Here is a 19,281-nt window from a genome sequence, read left to right on the forward strand (position 1 = left end):
ACAAACTGGTTTGTTTTGCATTAGAATGTTATGCCCCGCCATGCCATTTTTCACTTGCGAACATGTAAACATTTCACAAATGCTAATATTTGGGCCTTGTGCCCAAATATTATTTAATTCTTTTTTCTGAGGGCAAAGACTATTGTTTTATGCTCCCTTTTAAACAATAATATCAATGAAAACAGTGGTTTTGATAACAAAACTACCTGTCAAGCTTCCACCGACGTTCTAGCCTTCCAGCTGGAAGTATATTAATAATAATAATAAATAACAACAACAACAACAACAATGATGATGATAATAATAATAATAATAATAATAATAATAATAAGGAAGGAAAAAATACTTTCTAATTGATGTATCAATACCAGCAGATGACAACGTTTCCCTAAAAGAAATGGAGAAACTTTCAAAATACAAAGAAAATTCTAACTGGGCACCATCTGCAAGGTAAATATCATATGGCCAGTGGGGAGTACAGGTAGAGTTTATGGGATACATGCAGACCTGATGAAGTCCCTTAAATATATACTTCTAGATGGTGAGGGAGCTGGGGTGATAAGCATGAGAGAGAGAGAGTGATAGAGGATCAGAGTGTTAGAGAGAGGGTCTGATAGGTCTTAGGGCATTTTTAATTATGTTGGAAGTATATATATATATATATATATCTTACATTGCCTCACAATGTCAACTTATTGATATTCAAAATAAACAATAAGTATAACCACATCAGTATCACGTGTGAAACAGCCATAGTTACTGTCCTTTCCTCTCTGATTCATAACTAAAATATGTTAAATGCTTACTATTATCTTTCTAAAGCATCTTTTCCATGTATCTTTTCAATGTAGAAACAAGTCTTTCACCTCTCAATTTCCTATCACCACCACCATTATCACCACCACCACCACCACCATCATCATGATCATTATCATTGTCATCATTTTCATCATCATCATCATAATTATCATTGCATTTTCAATAATGATAAATGAATCGGAAATAATAATGTAGTGTGGAGCGGGGCAATGAATAATTTTTAATTCAATAATTGCTTTGTTGATAATTGCATAATTAATACAGGGCTTGTCTAATATGATGACATCTTGATGGTGGTGGTGGCTGTGCTGGTAGTGATGATGAGGAAATGTAAATGGTAGAGTGATTTGGCAATAAAAGAATGAAGTGTTTGGTCAGGTAAGGTAATGGAGGAGATAGTATTGGTGGTAGTGAAGACATTTGGCAGAAGAATAAAGGTATTGGTAGGGGTGTTGATATGCATGTCATGGTTGCACATTATTGGAGTTTGAAGTAATGATGACGGTGTTGGTATTAGCAATGATGATGGTGATGTAATGCTATTAATGCAATATTAAGATATTTTACCTTCATAGCTTCATTCTTTGCTGCCATCTGAAACAAATGAACATTTTTATATTGTTTCATTACTCTTTTATTGGTTCTTAGTCTTTGACTGTGACCATGCTGGGGCATCATTTGCAAGTATATTTACTCAATTATATTGACCCCAGTACTTAATTTAGTTTTGTCTTGTCTTGGTTTATCTTGAGTCACATCTCATTTAGAAAGTTATTTCCGCTCATGGAGAAAATATCTCAAAGAATTTACGATGACTTACACCAACATATATAACACAAAAATGTGGGATGGGAGAATGATAACAGAACACACAAAAGAAATGGACACACTACATACATACCTATATCTATCTATGTATCTGTACATCTGTCTGTTAGTCTGTTTATCTATTTATCTAGTTATAGATAGATATTGTAGTGTGTGGTTTGAAGCCCAATACCATGCCATATACAATCAAGTGGAAAATTGTAGAAAAATCCATGCCATCTAAGAAATGCAATTTATGTGTAGCTGAATTACAAATATGCTGAATTCCAGATCTGAAATTTTCAGCAAATGCAAACATATGGACAAATTGCTTTTGGTGAATTGAAGTACACCACCCTCTCCTGATTGAACAGCTGTATCACAAACTTTGGACCCCTCTGCATTGATTCATTCAGAAGTTTGGGCTTCCAACCAAGCCTTTTGCAATACCCTTAAAGTCTGAAACTTTTCAGCACTTCCTTGTATGTATATATACACAGACATGACAGAAGTAAATAAGCACCCATAAAATATCATTTTATGTTTATTCTAACATGTAAAAGTTTATGTTTTTTATTAATTGACATTTTTATGTTTCAGGTTCTATATGTGACTGTTTAATCATGCCATGTACAAAGGAAGCCTTGGAACTGTCTGAATTTCAAAGAGGTCATATTGTGGATCATTCTGAAGGTGGTCATAGCATAAAATTGCAGAAAACCTTGGGATCCTGCAATTCACCAGAGAGGGGAAGAAGTCCACATCACCTCACCCAGATCAACCAGGGCCCTCTGACAGGACCCTTTTTTTTGCTAAGAGAAGTGTGGAAGATAATCCTCATTTCAAGGCTTCTGACATAGCAGAATAAGTTAATGTCAGTCCCAGAATAGTTGTCAGGTATCTCCACAAACTTGGTTACTATGGCAGAGCAGCAAGAAGGAGGCCACTTCTACCAGCCAACATGAAGTGAAGGAGAAATTGGGCCAGTGAGATGGTAGAGAGGCCACTAGCATTTTGGAACACTATTATATTCTCTGATGAGTCTAGATTTGCTGTATTTTCTGACAGTGGTCAAGTGTGGGTCTGAAGATTCTGTGATCAAGAATTTGACATGAAAGGATTGCAGCCAACAATGAAACACTGCAGCCATTCTGTGATGGTCTAGGGAGTAATTTGGAGCAATGGTTGATCAGAGCTGGTGGAGTGTGAGGGAAACATAAACTCAGATAAATATGTTGCAGAAAGAACTTCCAATCTTCTCCAGTGGTGAAATGATTAAAGAAGACTATTTATTTGGAAGATGGGGCTCCTTGTCACATGGCTAAAACAACCCAAAATTTAATGCTTATTCTCATCTAACAGATGATAATGGCATTAAAAAGCATCCATGGCCAAGCCAGTCACCAGATATGATCCCTATTGAACACCTCTGGGACATAATGGACAGGACACTTCATAAAAAGAACAAGAAAGCATCTTCAAAGCCAGATCTTTTAAGATTACTGCATGAAACTTGGCAAGAAATTCCACAAGAGAATATTCTTCAAATGATCAGTAACATGCCTAATAGGGTCCTTGCATTGAAAAATCCAAGGGACATGTCTACTAAATATTAAATATTCACATTATAACAATTAATTAATAATTTGAATGTATAATTTCAGATTTCAATAAATGATGATTATCATCATCATCATCATCGTCGTTTAACGTCTGCTTTCCATGCTAGCATGGGTTGGACGATTTGACTAAGGACTGGTGAAACCAGATGGCTACACCAGGCTCCAATCTGATTTGGCAGAGTTTCTACAGCTGGATGCCCTTCCTAACGCCGACCACTCAGAGAGTGTAGTGGGTGCTTTTATGTGCTACCGGCATGAAGGCCAGTCAGGCGGTACTGGCAACGGCCATGCTCAAAATGGTGTATTTTATGTGCCACCCACCCAAGAGCCAGTCCAGGGGCACTGGCAACGATCTCACTCAAAAATCCTACGAAGGCCAGTCAGGTGGTACTGGCAACGGCCACGCTCAAAATGGTCTCTATTTACTTCTGTCACGTCTATATATATATATATATATATATATACACACACACACACACACACACACATATATATACATATATATACAAACATACATACACACTCACACTCACACATACACAAACATATGTAAAGTAAAGGTGAATGAAAGTAAGGAAAAGTAGAAGTAATTAATGTCTTACAGCTGTTTCTGGAATATCCAAATATTGGATCAATATGTTTCAGTATGTTGATCAATATCCCCATACACTGGGTATTCCGCCTTCAGAGACAAGATGTGTGTACAAGAAAGTTCTAGACAGAAAATTTAAAGTGTTTAGAAGTATAAAGTTCATAGTTATAGGCGCAGAGGGCATTTTAAAGCTATCAAGGGTAATTAAAAGGAGGCAGGGAGATGGCCAAATAGATAGATGAGTGTGATCAGAAGGAATATTTAACTGTGATTCAGTGGCCAGTAATGAGAGCTAAAATGTTAGAAGTGGATGCCCAACGTTGGGAAAGGGGGCATTACAATTTAAAGTTTATTTTAAAAAATTAAACATTAAGATTAAAAAATAATATATACATGTACATACATTTTTTTGTGTACTCATATATATATGCATCTCTACATCTTTACCTCCATTTGTTGCAGTTTTTGTGCAATAAAAAATGTGCATATGTACGACTAGCTGTCTGTATAGACATATACAATGCTGTTTTTGCTTTTAGTATAAATTGTCTGTGGGAAGAAACCAGTTTAAATAATGTCTATGACAACATTCTTATTCTAAATCCAAGTTGTATCTTTCCGTTTTTCCCTACAAAAGCTGTGTTTTATTCATTTTATATATGTACATATTTTGTGAGAGCTGTGTGAGCCATGTACAGGGACGTTGTCAGTAAGGTGAGGGTTGGCAACGAGTACAGTGAAGAATTCCAGGTAGAGGTAGGGGTCCACCAAGGTTCAGTCCTCAGCCCCCTCTTATTTATCATAGTCCTCCAGGCAATAACAGAGGAATTCAAGACAGGATGCCACTGGGAGCTCCTCTATGCTGATGACCTTGCACTAATTGTTGAGTCACTATCAGACCTAGAGGAGAAGTTTCAGATGTGGAAGCAAGGATTAGAATCGAAGGGCCTTAGAGTCAACCTAGCTAAAACCAAAATCCTAATAAGTAGGAAAGCAGACAAACCACAAACCCCTTCAGGTAGATGGTCCTGCTCAATCTGTAGAAAAAATGTAGGTAGAAACTCTATAAGATGTACCCAGTGTAAGCTATGGACACATAAGAGGTGCAGCAATATCAAAGGAAGGCCAACTAGGAAGATAGTTTTTGTATGTGGCAGATGTTCAGGAACAATAAACACTGAAAATGTGCAGAAAACAATTTTTGCCACATTCCAGGGAGAAAAACTAGAAGTAGTTGATAGCTTCCATTATCTAGGTGATAGCGGGGGAGGGTGCGCTGAAAATGTAGCTGCTAGAATAAGAATAGCGTGGGCAAAGTTCAGAAAGCTCTTACCTCTGCTGGTGACAAAGAGCCTCTCGCTCAGAGTAAAAGGCAGACTGTATGACACATGTGTATGAACAGCCATGCTATATGGCAGTGAAACATGGGCCATGGCTGCTGAGGACATGTGTAAGCTCACAAGGAATGAAGCCAGTATGCTCCAATGGATGTGTAATGTCAGTGTGCATACTCCTCGATAGACTGTAAGTACCTTGAGAGAAAAGTTGGACCTAAGATGCATCAGTTGTGGTGTGCAAGAGAGACGATTGCACTGGTATGGTCATGTGGCGAGAATGGATGAGGATAGCTGTGTGAAAAAGTGTCACACCCTAGTGGTTGAGGAAACCTGTGGAAGAGGTAGACCAGGAAGACTTGGGATGAGGTGGTGAAGCACGACTTTTGAACATTAGGCCTCACCGAGGCAATGACTAGTGACCGAGACCTTTGGAAATATACTGTGCGTGAGAAGACCCGGCAAGCCAAGTGAGACCATAACCCGTGGCCTTTGCTAGGGGTGTAACTAGCCCATTTATGCATACCTTTTCTTCATTGGATACTAAACTCTGCTTGCGAAGACTTGTTGAGGCAAGTGAAATTGAAATCGAACCAAATTCGATGGCTGGCACCCGTGCTAGTGGAGCGCTAACAGTACCATCCAAGCATGATCATTGCCAGAGCAGCTGTCTGGCTTCCGCACTGGTGGCACGTAAAAAGCACCATTTGAGCATGATCGTTACCAGTGTCGCCTTACTGGCACTTGTGCCGGTGGCATTTGAAAAAAACATTCAAGTGAGCTTGTTGTCAGTGCTGCTGGACTGGCTCCTGTGCAGGTGGCACGTAAAATCACTATTTGAGCATGGCCGTTGCCAGTACCGCCTGACTGGCCCTCATACCAGTGGCACATAAAAGCACCCACTACACTCTTGGAGTGGTTGGTGTTAGGAAGGGCACCCAGCTGTAGAAACTCTGCCAGATCAGATTGGGGCCTGGTGCAGCCATCTGGTTTGCTAGTCTTCAGTCAAATCATCCAACTCATGCTTGCATGGAAAGCAGATGTTAAACGATGATGATGATGATGATGATGATGTTGATGATGTATGCAATGACGATTGCATTAGAAAGAAAGTGGTTGAGTTTGTTTGCCTTATCTGATTTTACAAATATATTTGGGCTTGTTTTAATGTCGTTGATTTTCTGTTTCAGCGTCTTTTCCAGTTTGTTGTTTTGCTTGTTGAAGTTTATTCTGTTGATCATTATAATTAGGTAATCTTCGAAGGGTTGTAACAATGGGTTAGGTGGCGGACATTTAGCTGTCTTAAATTCATAATTGTTGGGGAACTGTTCTTCCTTTTGGTCATTTCCATAATGGTAAATTTTCCATCTGTGACTTTGATAAAGTTTTTTGTTTTTTGTAGTAATACTTTTTGGTAGATTTTGGTAGGTTTTTTAGGTAATAGTTTTTGATAGGTTTTGACATGTTTTTTTTTTATAGAGAAGTGTATTGGGTGGTGCTGCAACTTTTCCTGTTTTTCAGTTAATGTTATGAAAGCACTCATGTCAGAACAGAGCTATTATATTGTTTGTCTTTATGCTTAGGTTTAATAAAAGCAATTTTATATTACTTTCTTGTATATCTATCATATATCTGTTGTTGTATGCCTGTAGATTGTTGTTGTTGAATGTCGTTATTATTGTATTAGTCAGTCACTTACACAATATCTAAATTATTCCAGCAAATAAAGGCAATAACTCTATACATATTTCAGCTTTATTATGATCTCATTAGAAAAATATAGACATTACCATACTTACTAAAATAGTTATGTGAAAATTTGAAAATTTCTTAGTAAATAGTCAAGCCTCTTAACATTGGAAAGCAGTATAGTTTAGAGAATAAGTTACTCAGTGTCACCATCTGCGTGGAAAAAAAATCTATGCTTAAGTGTTAATATATTTCATGTAGGAAAAACAAAATCTATAGAAAATAAAACCCAAAATTTATAATTGCTAAATTTCATTTTTATTTTATTTCCAGGTGATATTCGTTCTTACTCGTGATCATGATCCTTCTGGACAAGTAGTGGAGAGCTCACTTTGGCAGTAAGTATACATTTAAAAATATATTTGGCAAATCCCAGTCTTTCCTCTTATAAATCTCATCCCACTGAAATTCTCTCTTTGCCCTGTGTATTTTTTCTTTTTTCTGCAGCCACCAATTTGCAGCTATTCAAGAAGAATCTTGACTGGGTCAGTGTCACAGATATTGTGGCAAACTCTCTTGTTGTAAATGACAGACACAACTTCTTGCTGAACAACATGCACAGATAATTTGTTTTGGAGCCTGGTGTTGCCATCCGGTTTCACCAGTCCTCAGTCAAATCGTCCAACCCATGCTAGCATGGAAAGCGGACGTTAAACGATGATGATGATGATGATGATGATCAAATGTTTGTACTGTACATTTGCTCATTCTTTCCACCAAATTGATGTTGTCTGTACAGGTGCTCAGTGTGTTACATGTCAGATGTCAAATTGATTGCAGAATAACATGAAATGAAGTATTTTGCTCAAAGCATGTAATGCATCACCCAGTCCAGGAGTCAAAACCATGATCTTATGATCATGTGACACCCTAACTACTAGGCCATGCACCTTTACCACAGATATTGTAGAGGCCCACAAAAGCTATTATCACAACCCCTTCTTTCAGCTTAAACTATTAGAATAGAATTAAGATGTACAGAAATGTCTATTCAAAATCTGTTTATGGCTTTATACTTTTGGAATGTGTAACAAATGGTTTTAGAGCATACATAGAGAAGCAGAGAGAAGAGAACTTCATTTGATCTGATGTAGTCAACAAGGACAGATGAAGAGATGGGAAGAACATGTTGTTGAGAGGAAAATACGTTGGGATGAGATATGGAAGTGGACGACATTTCGGCTAAGTTTTCTGATTCGTTCATCCTATGATGTTTTGCCATCACCTACGAATCTAGTAAGATGGAACATCTCAGAGAATGGCATATGCAAATGCGGAAAGGTCGGAACACTGAAAGGTTATCTTGAATGCTATGAAGAACCAAATTCATCTCAACCGTTGAAAGTACCATCTAGAGATTTTATTACCTTCATGCACTCAGGTCAATGGATCCGTTTCAAGAAGCAGAACAAGAAACTTCCTGTGAGAGATAAAAAGTGGAACGGCTATAGGGAAGTGACTGCAGATTTACCTGGGTGCCAGGTATTCTTTCCCATCCCAGTTACGGAAAAAACGGACATTTTAATGTGGTGTGAAAGAAGGAAAATTGTAAATCTAGTCCAGTTAACAGTTCCTCATGAAGATAACATGGACACTGTGTGGGCTTGAAAGATTGACCATTATGTAAACCTTCTCAAGAAATGTGAAGACAGGCTGGAAAGCGGAGCATTTTCCAATTGAAGTTGGATGTAGAGGGTTTGTTGGACACAGTGTGTGATGACTGCTGTTATCGTTAGGCCTAACTCATCGTAAGGTAAATACCACCATGAGTGATATCCAAACTACAGTGGAGAAGGCTAGCCACTGGATTTGGTTAAAAAGAGACGATGAGCGATGGCTAGAGAAATATTGAGCTTTGTTTTTAATAACCAGTTGATCTAGCAAGCGGGGCATCATATCAGTGAGGGGGGAAATGGTGTATTTTATGTGCCACCGACACAAAAGCTAGTCCAGGGGCACTGGCAACGAACTCGCTCGAAAACCCCTACGAAGGCCAGTCAGGTGGTACTGGCAACGGTCACGCTCAAAATGGTGCATCTTATGTGCCACCCGCACAAGAGCCAGTTCAGGGGCACCGGCAACGATCTCGCTCGAAGAAATTTCATGTGTCACCCGCACAGGAGCCGGCCCAGGGGCACCGGCAACGATCTCGCTCGAAAGATTTCATGTGTCGCCCGCACATGAGCCAGTCCAGCGGCACTGGCAATGATCCCGCTCGATAGATTTCATGTGTCTCCCGCACATGAGCCAGTCCAGGGGCACTGGAATGACAAAATTAGATGTGTTGAGAGATAAATTATAATTAGATGTAGTATATAGGTGTAGTATGCAGGTGGAGCCTAGTATGTGATGCATATGGATGAGGACAGCTGCATAAGTAAATACTAATCACTTAATTTATTAGAGTTTGTGGAAGAGAGAGACCTAGAAAGAACTGGGGTGAAATGGTGAAAACTGATTTCAGTACCTTTAAAGCACATGGAGGAGATGACAAAGGACTGGAATGATTGAGAAAATGTACCTATGCTGCTAAAACAGATCCTGCGAGTACATTGTATTTATATGTGCACAGCCTCAATGTTGCCATCACCTCCTTCAATTTTGTCATTCCCACACGCACTCTCTCTATCTATCTTTGACCCCTTCATCACATGCCTAATTGCAGTATTCTGCTGTTGTGCTACATGTGAGCAGAATGGCATACTTCACCAGTTTCTCCTTGGTGCACTTATCTTTCACACTACCCACAACCATTTCATTTGATAGCCATCCTTCATTCTTAATACTACTCTCTGCTCCTTTTCCACATTCATCACTCTTTTGTTTTATCAAACGATCTCTGCCTAATTGCTATTTGGTAATAGTAACACATCCCCTACAAGCAGAGATAATTGTAATAAATCAATAATTTATGTTGGATAGTATTTGATATACCTGTATTTGCCCAGTTGTTCAAAGGCATGTTGCAAGCCACTCTCAGTTATTTCTCTTAACTTATTTTTGTTTCAATTATGCTAATTACTTGGGTCATAAGTTAGCCTTGGTAATGCGACCTACTCTTTTGTATGTGTGTAAATCTAAGTCCCTTTGTTACATGGGATAAGATGGGAAATTGTTGTGCTGATGATGTCTCCAGAAAATAATAAGCCTGACCATTTTGTTAATGACATATCAACTTCAAGGAATTTTTGAATCTTGGGATTATCTCCTCTTCTCACATGGAGCAGATCTCAATTGCTATTCTGGTAATTGTAAGACATTCTCTAGAGGCTGAGATTATTTTAATAATTCAAGAATTTATGTCATGCAATTTGATGTACCTGTATTTGTCCATTAAATATTTAGTTCATTCAGTTGCAGTACATATTCATCCTAAATGCACAAAAATTCTACATTAGAGGACACTTATCCAATAGAAACACGGATTGGAATTTAATGAGAATAATACACTCACGCATGCAGGCACACATGCATGCAGAGTGAGAGAGAGAGAGAGAGAGAGAGAGAGAGAGAGAGAGAAAGAGAGAGATAGAGAGAAAGAGAGAGAGAGAGAGAGAGAGAAAGAGAGAGATAGAGAGAAAGAGAGAGAGAGAGAGAGAGCAGTATAGCACTATGAATGTTTTACATGTTGTTTTGGTGTGGTTTTTCTCTTCCGTATTTACCATGCTGGCTTTCACAACTGTGTGGCTGCTGAAGTGCTGGAAATAGTAACCAAATCTCCCCAAAATAACAATGTGTCGTTTTAAAAAACGAATAAACATATTAGATACATTATTTACATTATTTACATTTGACGGATATTTGTCCTCATCTTGTTTGTTGTTAACATAACGTTTTGGCTGATATACCCTCCAGCCTTTGTCAGGTGTCTTGGGGAAATTTTGAACCTGGGTTCTCATTCCTAACGATGTTACTATTATTATATTATTATTATTATTACTATTATTAATCAGGTCGCTGCTGTGAATCGAACTAAAAATCTTGGGGTTAGTAGCCCGCGCTCTTAACCACTACGCCATATGCCTGTGGGCAATTATGGAGTGAATTTAGGGCTTATAAATCTAATATTTTTCTATCCTTCCTCAATACCGGTTCCCATATGCTATTCATATCTGCACTCGGTCTGCTTAGGAGGTTGTTGTGTCCTAGCATATGTGCATATTAGATACACTTAGACACCCCTAAACTGATGGGATGATCATGGCAAGAATAGGGATAAAAGCAAAAGTAATATCATCAGCAGCAGGATCATCATCATATTATGGTTATCATCACCACAATTACCATTATCATCATAATCATTTTCATCATCATTAATCATCCTCTTCTTCCTCCTCTTCATCATCATCATCATCATCATTCTCTTCCTCCTCTTCATCATCATCATTATCATCATCATCATCATTCTCTTCCTTCCTCTTCTTCATCATCATTATCAACAGCAGTACCAACATCATGTCTTTACCATGATGACTGCCACCACCATCATCATCATCATCATATCAAGTTCCACAGACCTCTGGGTCATCAAAATTTATTTCTGATATCTGTTGTATTAATGGATGTGAGATAACTCACCTTGGGATAGAACAATAGGTTACTATTGGTAAATTTCCTGTAATAAGAATTCAACTCACCTCTGAAAATCAATGAAGCATTTCTCAGTTTTGAAATTCTGCCATCACTAGAACTGGCCAATATTTCCTCCTGCTACTGCCACTGCTGCCATTGCAAACACCTACCACTTATCACTACCAACACTACCACCACAAAAAACCCCTTACCCACCATTATTACTATCATAAATATTAGCACCACTACAACTACCACCACAACAACACAATCTCCATTATAACTAACACTACTACAAAACACTACCACCCCTACAAGCACTACCACCCCTACAAGCATATCACTACCACCATCTCTGCCAAATGAGTACTGATATTACTATTCTCACAATTGCCACCACCACCTCAAGTAACACTAGTACTGATACCATTGCCTTCAGCACTACACAACTAATACTAATCTAACTCCACAACCATTATTATTGCTACCAGCATCACTACTACCACCACCACTACCACCACCAGCATCATCACCACCACCACCACCACCACCACCCATTACTAGCCATCACAATCGCTACTGTTATGACCACTAATTTCTCAACACACACTGACTGTCACATCCTATCACCACCCCCCACTCATCACTATCAATACCTTCTCTACCACCACCATTATAAAGGAACAAAGGAAGAAAAACAAAAAAACAACCACTTGTCAAATCTTCAGTTGGCAGTTAAATGAAGACTTGTTGGTGCTGTGCCATTTCTGTAGAATGTCATGTCTGAAATAGTGAAGAATTTTAAATTATTTCTTTGTTAGATTTTCAGAGTGACATGAGCATTTCTTCTGAATGTTAACAGCAAAATTTTATTGTTAGGAATAATGAAAATAGCAATAACAATTAGAACTATAGCAATAATAACAATAACAATTTCTTTATTAGCCACAAGGAGGACAACTGATAGCACATTATTCATAATGGCTTCAGATTTGGGACATACTATTAACAATAATAGTAATTCTTTCTAATTTTGGCACAAGGCCTGCAATTTTGAGGGAAGTGGGCAAGTTGATTACACTAATCCCAGTACTTGACTGGTAATTTCTTGACCCCAAAAGAATGAAAGGTGAAATTGACCTCAGTGGAATTTAAACTCTAAATATAAACAGCCAAAGGAAATGCCTTTAAGCAATTTGTCCAGTACACTAATGAACATGCCACTTCGCCATCTTAATTATTGATAATAATAATAATAATAATTAGGCGTAGGAGTGGCTCATAGGCACAGGAGTGGCTGTGTGGTAAGTAACTTGCTTACCAACCACATGGTTCTGGGTTCAGTCCCACTGCGTGGCACCTTGGGCAAGTGTCTTCTACTGTAGCCTCGGGCTGACCAAAGCCTTGTGAGTGGATTTAGCAGATGGAAACTGAAAGAAGTTCGTCGTATATATGTATATGTGTGTGTGTGTGTGTTTGTGTGTCTGTGTTTGCCCCCCATCATCACTTGACAACCGATGCTGGTGTGTTTATGTCCCCGTAACTTAGCGGTTCAGCAAAAGAGGTCGATAGAATAAGTACTAGGCTTACAAAGAATAAGTCTTGGGGTTGATTTGCTCGACTAAAGGCGGTGCTCAGCATGGCCGCAGTCAAATGACTGAAACAAGTAAAAGAGTAAATAAATGCCCTGATGCAGTACCAGGTAGTGACTCTTGTAGCTTCTGATCTTAACTGATTGGAAGTGTTATCATGTTTTGTGTTGGTATAAAAGATGGTCTACAGCAAATATACAGCTTGCACAATAATAATAATAATAATAATAATAATAATAATAATAATGACTTGGTGTTAGAAAAGCATTATTAGAAGACCTTGTGGGTAGGGGGCCTTGAATTGGCAGAGCTGCAACCACTTAGGTAAAGGTTTGGAGAGAAGAACCTTATTATAAAATAGAAAATCATTGTGAAATTTGATAAGGATTAGTAGAGAAATGTGTGGGGTCTGGAATGTTTGATTTGAAAGTAAAATAATGTTAAATACTGTAAGAATGTTTAATTTGGAGGTAAAGGAAGGAATAAAGAATGGTGAATGTGTATGTAAGAAAGTGTTGAATTTTACAACCTTCATCCAGTTTCCAAAATTCTTTGCTTATTAAAGCCTCATCTGAACACATACAGTTTTGCTTAGATACATATGTACACATTTTTACAAACACATAACCTTGTGTAGTTGCATTATTAATTTCAGTTTTAATTTGTACCCATTATCTATTAAATTAGCTCTTAGAAATAAGTTCTGTAGGATATTTGGCATAAACAAGAGTACATTGGTGTGAACACAAACTGTTTGTGATACTCATCATATCAAAATTTTGCTTGAGTCCTTATAACCAAAGTGAAGATAAGCTTTTGACTGACTGTTTAATTTTCACCTTCACATTTTATCACAAACCCTCTGGTGAATTCCAAAGATCAACCAGCACAAGTCTACCCACTCCCTTACAATTATAGGAAAGTGCATCGTTTTCTCTCTTTCATCATCTTTTTTTGTTCTCTTTTTCCACCAACTATATGAGGTTTGATCAAAAAGTATCTGGACTGTTGCCATAGTAATGAAGCTAAAGCATGCAGAGTGAAGCCACTTGGCAAAGATTGACCTTGAACAATGCTGTGCATGCACTCAAAGTTCTAACATTCTAGCTCACTTCTGCTGGTTACAGCAGTGCTTGGAAGGAAGGTGTGTAGCCTGTGATCATCGCATTGACCATGACAGAGAAAGTTGTCATGGCAATACCTGCTCAGAGGCCCGTGCAAAGTTGCAGAAAGTGTATGGAGAGGAGTGTATGAGCTTCACACAAGTGTACAAGTGCTTCAGACGTTTCCAAGATGGCTGAAAAAATGTTGATATTGATGAATGTTTTGGGAGACTTGCAGCCATCAGAACTGAGATAAACATCATAGATGTGTGCAGCTGTGAGGGGAAATCGTCAAATCGCCAGAGGATGTGCAGATTAGTTACGGTTCAGTTCAGTCCAGTCCATAATCATTGAAGATTTGGGTATGAGATGCATATCTGCCAAGTTTGTGCCAACACTACATTCAGTTGACCAAAAAGACACTCGGGTTTCAGTTGCACAAGATCTTCTTGATTGTGTTGAGAATGATGAAAGCTTTTTGAAAACTTTGTGTAGGACTCTGAGCAGATATCATCAAGCTTTTGGCAAAATTTGATGCAGATTCTCTACTCAACTTTCTCTGTTATGGTCAATGCAATGAGCACACACTACACACCTTCCTTCCAATCACTACTGTAAACAGCGGAAGTAAGCTAGAATGTTAAAACTTAGTGAGCATGCACTGCAGAGTTCGAGGTCAATGTGTGCCAAGCGGCTTCACTCTGCATATTTTAGCTTCGTTACTGTAGCAACAGTCTGTATACTTACTGATCAGATCATATATATTGTTCCCATTCAGGTTTCCAATATACTTGCCTATGTATTCTAAACAATGGATGACAGCGAATGTGAAATTCAAACCTCTCTCTCTCTCTCTCTCTCTCTCTCTCTCTCTCTCTCTCTCTCTCTCTCTCTCTCTCTCTCTCTCTCTCTCTCACACACACACACACACACACACACACACACACATTCACAATCACATTACTACATGGGTTCTTGATGAAGATTCAATACAGATGTGAACCATTTTTTTCCTTTCACTCAAGAAAGTTGATAATTTATATTAAGCTGATTGCTTTATCTCACACATACACATGTACACATGTATGTGTATCATAATGTAAGAGTTGTAATGTATATAAAGATATATTTTATGTAGTGCAAATCATCATCATCATCATCATCTTCATTTAACGTCCGCTTTCCATGCTAGCATGGGTTAGACGATTTGACTGAGGACTGGTGAACCAGATGGCTACACCAGGCTCCAATCTAACTTGGCAGAGTTTCTACAGCTTGATGCCCTTCCTAATGCCAACCACTCCGAGAGTGTAGTGGGTGCTTTTACGTGCCACCGGTACGAAAGAATTCAGTACATTGGGTAGAGTGGACAGGTATGTTTATAATGTCAAAAATTGACAGACTTTAGTATTTTGCCCCAGTCTTGGCTGTTAACAGTTGTCGTGTGTGTGTGTGTGTGTGTGTGTGTGTGTGTGTGTGTGTGTGTTACATATACATACAATCACATATACAAGTTGTACCATACCTAACTACTGACAGTCTTACCTCTCAAACATTCTACCATTCTCTATTAATACAGCTGGGGAATATATGTGGTTCCCTTGTGGGATCGTCATTAATACAAAGAAAATAACCATCCCCTCACAACATGAGGTGAGAATAGAAATTTTAATTTGAAATTATGAAATTACAAGGAAAAAATGCATAGGGTTCGCCTATTTATTTTTTTGTGTGTGTGTGTTTACTTATGACTAGTGATTACAATTTTTAATTGGTAATAACCATGTATAGCATTATTTCATTCTTTTTAGAAATCGTCAACACTTTGCTTGTTAATGAGACATTTCATTAAAATTAAAGATAGAATTAATTACAATTTGGAGAAAATTCATGAAATTTAGTTTGTTCTTTGCATTTACATACAGAATAATTGCAATTTTCAAAGGAAATTCTAGCAGCTGGTAATGTTATATTTTAAGCAACGAACACATATGTACCTACAGAGGTGCAAGCATGGCTGTGTAGTTATGAAGTTCATTTCTCAACTAGTTGGTATTAAGTTCAGTCCCAATATGTGGCACTTTCAGCAACTGTCTTCTTCTGTAGCCACTGGTTGACCAAAACCTTATTAAAGGATTTCTAGATTGAATCTGAAAGAAGCCTGTTATACATGTTTGTTTGTTTGTGTGTGTGTGCTCGTGCGCGTGTGCATGCATGAATAGATAGTTATGTGTGCACACATGTGTTTCTGTATTTGTTTACATTTGTCATCATCATCATTATCGTCGTTTAACATCCGTTTTCCATGCTAGCATGGGTTAGATGGTTCGTCCAGGGTCTGGGAAGCCAGGAGGCTGCACCAGGCTCCAGTCTGATCTGGCAGTGTTTCTACAGCTGGATGCCCTTCCTAACACCAACCAGTCCGTGAGTGTAGTGGGTGCTTTTTATGTGCCACCGGCACAAGGACCAGGGGAGGCTGGCAACAGCCGCGATCGGTTGGTGCTTTTTACGTGCCACCGGCACAGAAGCCAGTCAAGGTGGCGCTGGCATCAGCACGGGTATCACAACTACATGTCACTGATACGGGTATCACAACTACAATTTTCATTTGATTTCCATTTTGATGTTGATGTACTTGACTCAATAGGTCAATTTGTGCTTTCTGAAAATTGCTGTGCTACAAGTTTTGATGTTATTGTCATTTCCCCTGGTAATTAATCCGCCATTGCTTTATGCCTTTGTGTGAAATAAGAGATCCCTTGCTTGAAAAATAGGAAGGGCATCCAAGTATAAAGCAATGCCTTAATAACATGTTCATCAAATTCATTCTTTCATAGAAAAACTGACATGAAAACAAGCAATGTATACGTATGTGTGTGTGTACGTATGTATGTGTGATTGACTTGATTGTTATCAATTTCCATGTAGTTCTTCAAGACCTTCAATAAAACATACCATCAAATTAACCATATATTTCTTGATACGATCCTTCTGGTCACATCCTTACTCCACCATCAAATTCTCTAACAATCAACAAATTTATCAAAAATATTTTGTTTATTCCAGTCATTGATTCATCTGTTTTTTTTTTTTTTTTCCAATGTCACTGTTTGACTGTGTTGGTAGTGCTTTGAATTGGAATACCATTGCCATCATCACTGATGACATTATCAGCATCATCAGCAGTAGCATTATTATCATCACCTTCAGCAGTATCAGTGCAATCATTCTTACATCTATCACTATCATCATTGATTGTAATAGCATTGTTATCATATCTGACAGTCTCTTCTTCCACTTCTCCTGTTTCCTTCATCTCTCTATTCTTCTTCTATCTCTACTTCCTCATCAGTCACATCTTGATCATTACCATCATCAATACTGACAGTCATTATTGCTTTCATTACTTTATCTCCAAAGCTATCTATGTTAGCAACCAGCCAGTGGCACATTATGGGTTGTGAAATTGTGGTATAGTACAGATAGTGGCATAGTGGTGTTGTGAATATTGTAATACAATCATATAGTATGGGCAGTGGTATACTGGTGTACTAAACATAATAATGTGTTGTAGACAATGAAACCTAGTGTGCAAAACATTCTATAAACTGATCATGTATTACTTTCCTTTTTCACTCTCCTTCCATACATCATCATTAATCTTTGTGGCTACACTTATATCTAATTATTTCATTTTCTAAGTTTTCCAAGTTTACTAAGTGTAATGTTCTGTGACGTTGATTTGCTCTGTTTCCTTTATTTCTTGATGCTTTATTTTCAACCAACTTTGCTATATATTATTCTACTAATATTGCTATATACACTCTACCAACACTGGTATATACAGTCTTCTAACATAATTATATATGCTCTATCAACACTGATATGTACTCACCCATTACAAGTATATAGACTGTACAAACATGAGTATAAACACTCTAACAACACCGGTGTATACCGTCTACCAAGACTAGTATATACATTACAAATACTGATGTAAACAGTTTACCAACATTATCATATTGACTCTACCAATGCTGGTGTATACAGTTTAACAATAGTGATATGTGCACTCTAACAAGACTGATATATACTCTCTACCAATACACTCTAACAACATTAGTATATACTCAATCTACCAACATCTTTGTTTTGCAGTGCTTCTCCCATGTTTGTCGATTTTTGCAATAGCTGAAATGAAGGAACAGCATACTTCCATGATATTCTGTTTTCTGCTGGGCTGGGGAAAACTCTGGCCAAAACAGTTGTCATGATTCAAATAGCTTACAAAGACACTGCCATGAGGAAAGCACAAAATTATGAGTGATTTCCATGCTTTAGAAATGGTTACTTATCGCTTGAAGATCAACCTTGTTCAGGACAACTGTTGACCTCCCGAACAAATAAAAACATCATGAAAATTCATGAACTGATCTTGGAGGATCGTCATTGAACAATTGACAAACTTGTTGATTTGACTGGAGCTCCTACCAATGAATTTTGAGCAAAGAATTGCGAATGAAAAGAGTTGGAGAAAATTTGTGCCTCACTTGCTCACAGAAGATCTAAAGTAGTCACAACTGAATGCATGTTGTGAACTGAAAGAACAGTTGGAAATTGATCCTGACCTTTTTCCAAAGGTGTCAAAAGCTGGTGCTACGGAATTTGCAGATGTGGAAGAGGTGAAAATACATAAAGCAAGGAAATACAAGCGTGATGATAAGAGACATTGGATATGATATAGATCCTTGGCTAGGTGTTAACATTGCAGTGAGAGCCAATGGAAAGTAACATGCGGTCAGGGTGCCTTAAAATAGATTTACAAACCTTAACGACCTCACAAAGCCAGAAAGCCATAGTAAAACTGTACCCAATTGAGGGAACTGAGACACAGGCCATGATATTGATGCTACAGGACAAAAAGTATTGTTGATACATTTGTCATTTTAAGAGTCACTTCAGAACCCCTTGTCCTGAAGAACTAGAAAGACAGGTAAGAAACCCAGAAACAAAAATAATGAAGGCTAGCAGAAACATTAACAATAGTAAGAAGTCTCAGCTTCTGGAGCACCCTCAATCAAAACTCTGAAA

At 38.1% G+C, this 19,281-nt stretch overlaps 1 protein-coding gene across 3 annotated transcripts in view; it reads left to right on the forward strand.

Moving 5' to 3' along the window:
* Positions 1 to 19,281, forward strand: part of LOC106878084 (VPS10 domain-containing receptor SorCS3) — a 1,080,069-nt gene that overhangs the window by 380,465 nt on the left and 680,323 nt on the right. For all 3 annotated transcript variants that reach the window (XM_089362577.1, XM_052972785.2, XM_089362576.1), the window contains exon 2: positions 7,197 to 7,261. In XM_089362577.1, the coding sequence (XP_089218703.1) occupies positions 7,197 to 7,261 (65 nt within the window). The remainder of the gene's footprint in view (positions 1 to 7,196; positions 7,262 to 19,281) is intronic.

This window comes from Octopus bimaculoides, chromosome 14 (assembly GCF_046866305.1).
Source record: "Octopus bimaculoides isolate indiv1 chromosome 14, ASM4686630v1, whole genome shotgun sequence".
In the NCBI taxonomy this organism is placed as follows: Eukaryota; Metazoa; Mollusca; class Cephalopoda; order Octopoda; family Octopodidae; genus Octopus; species Octopus bimaculoides.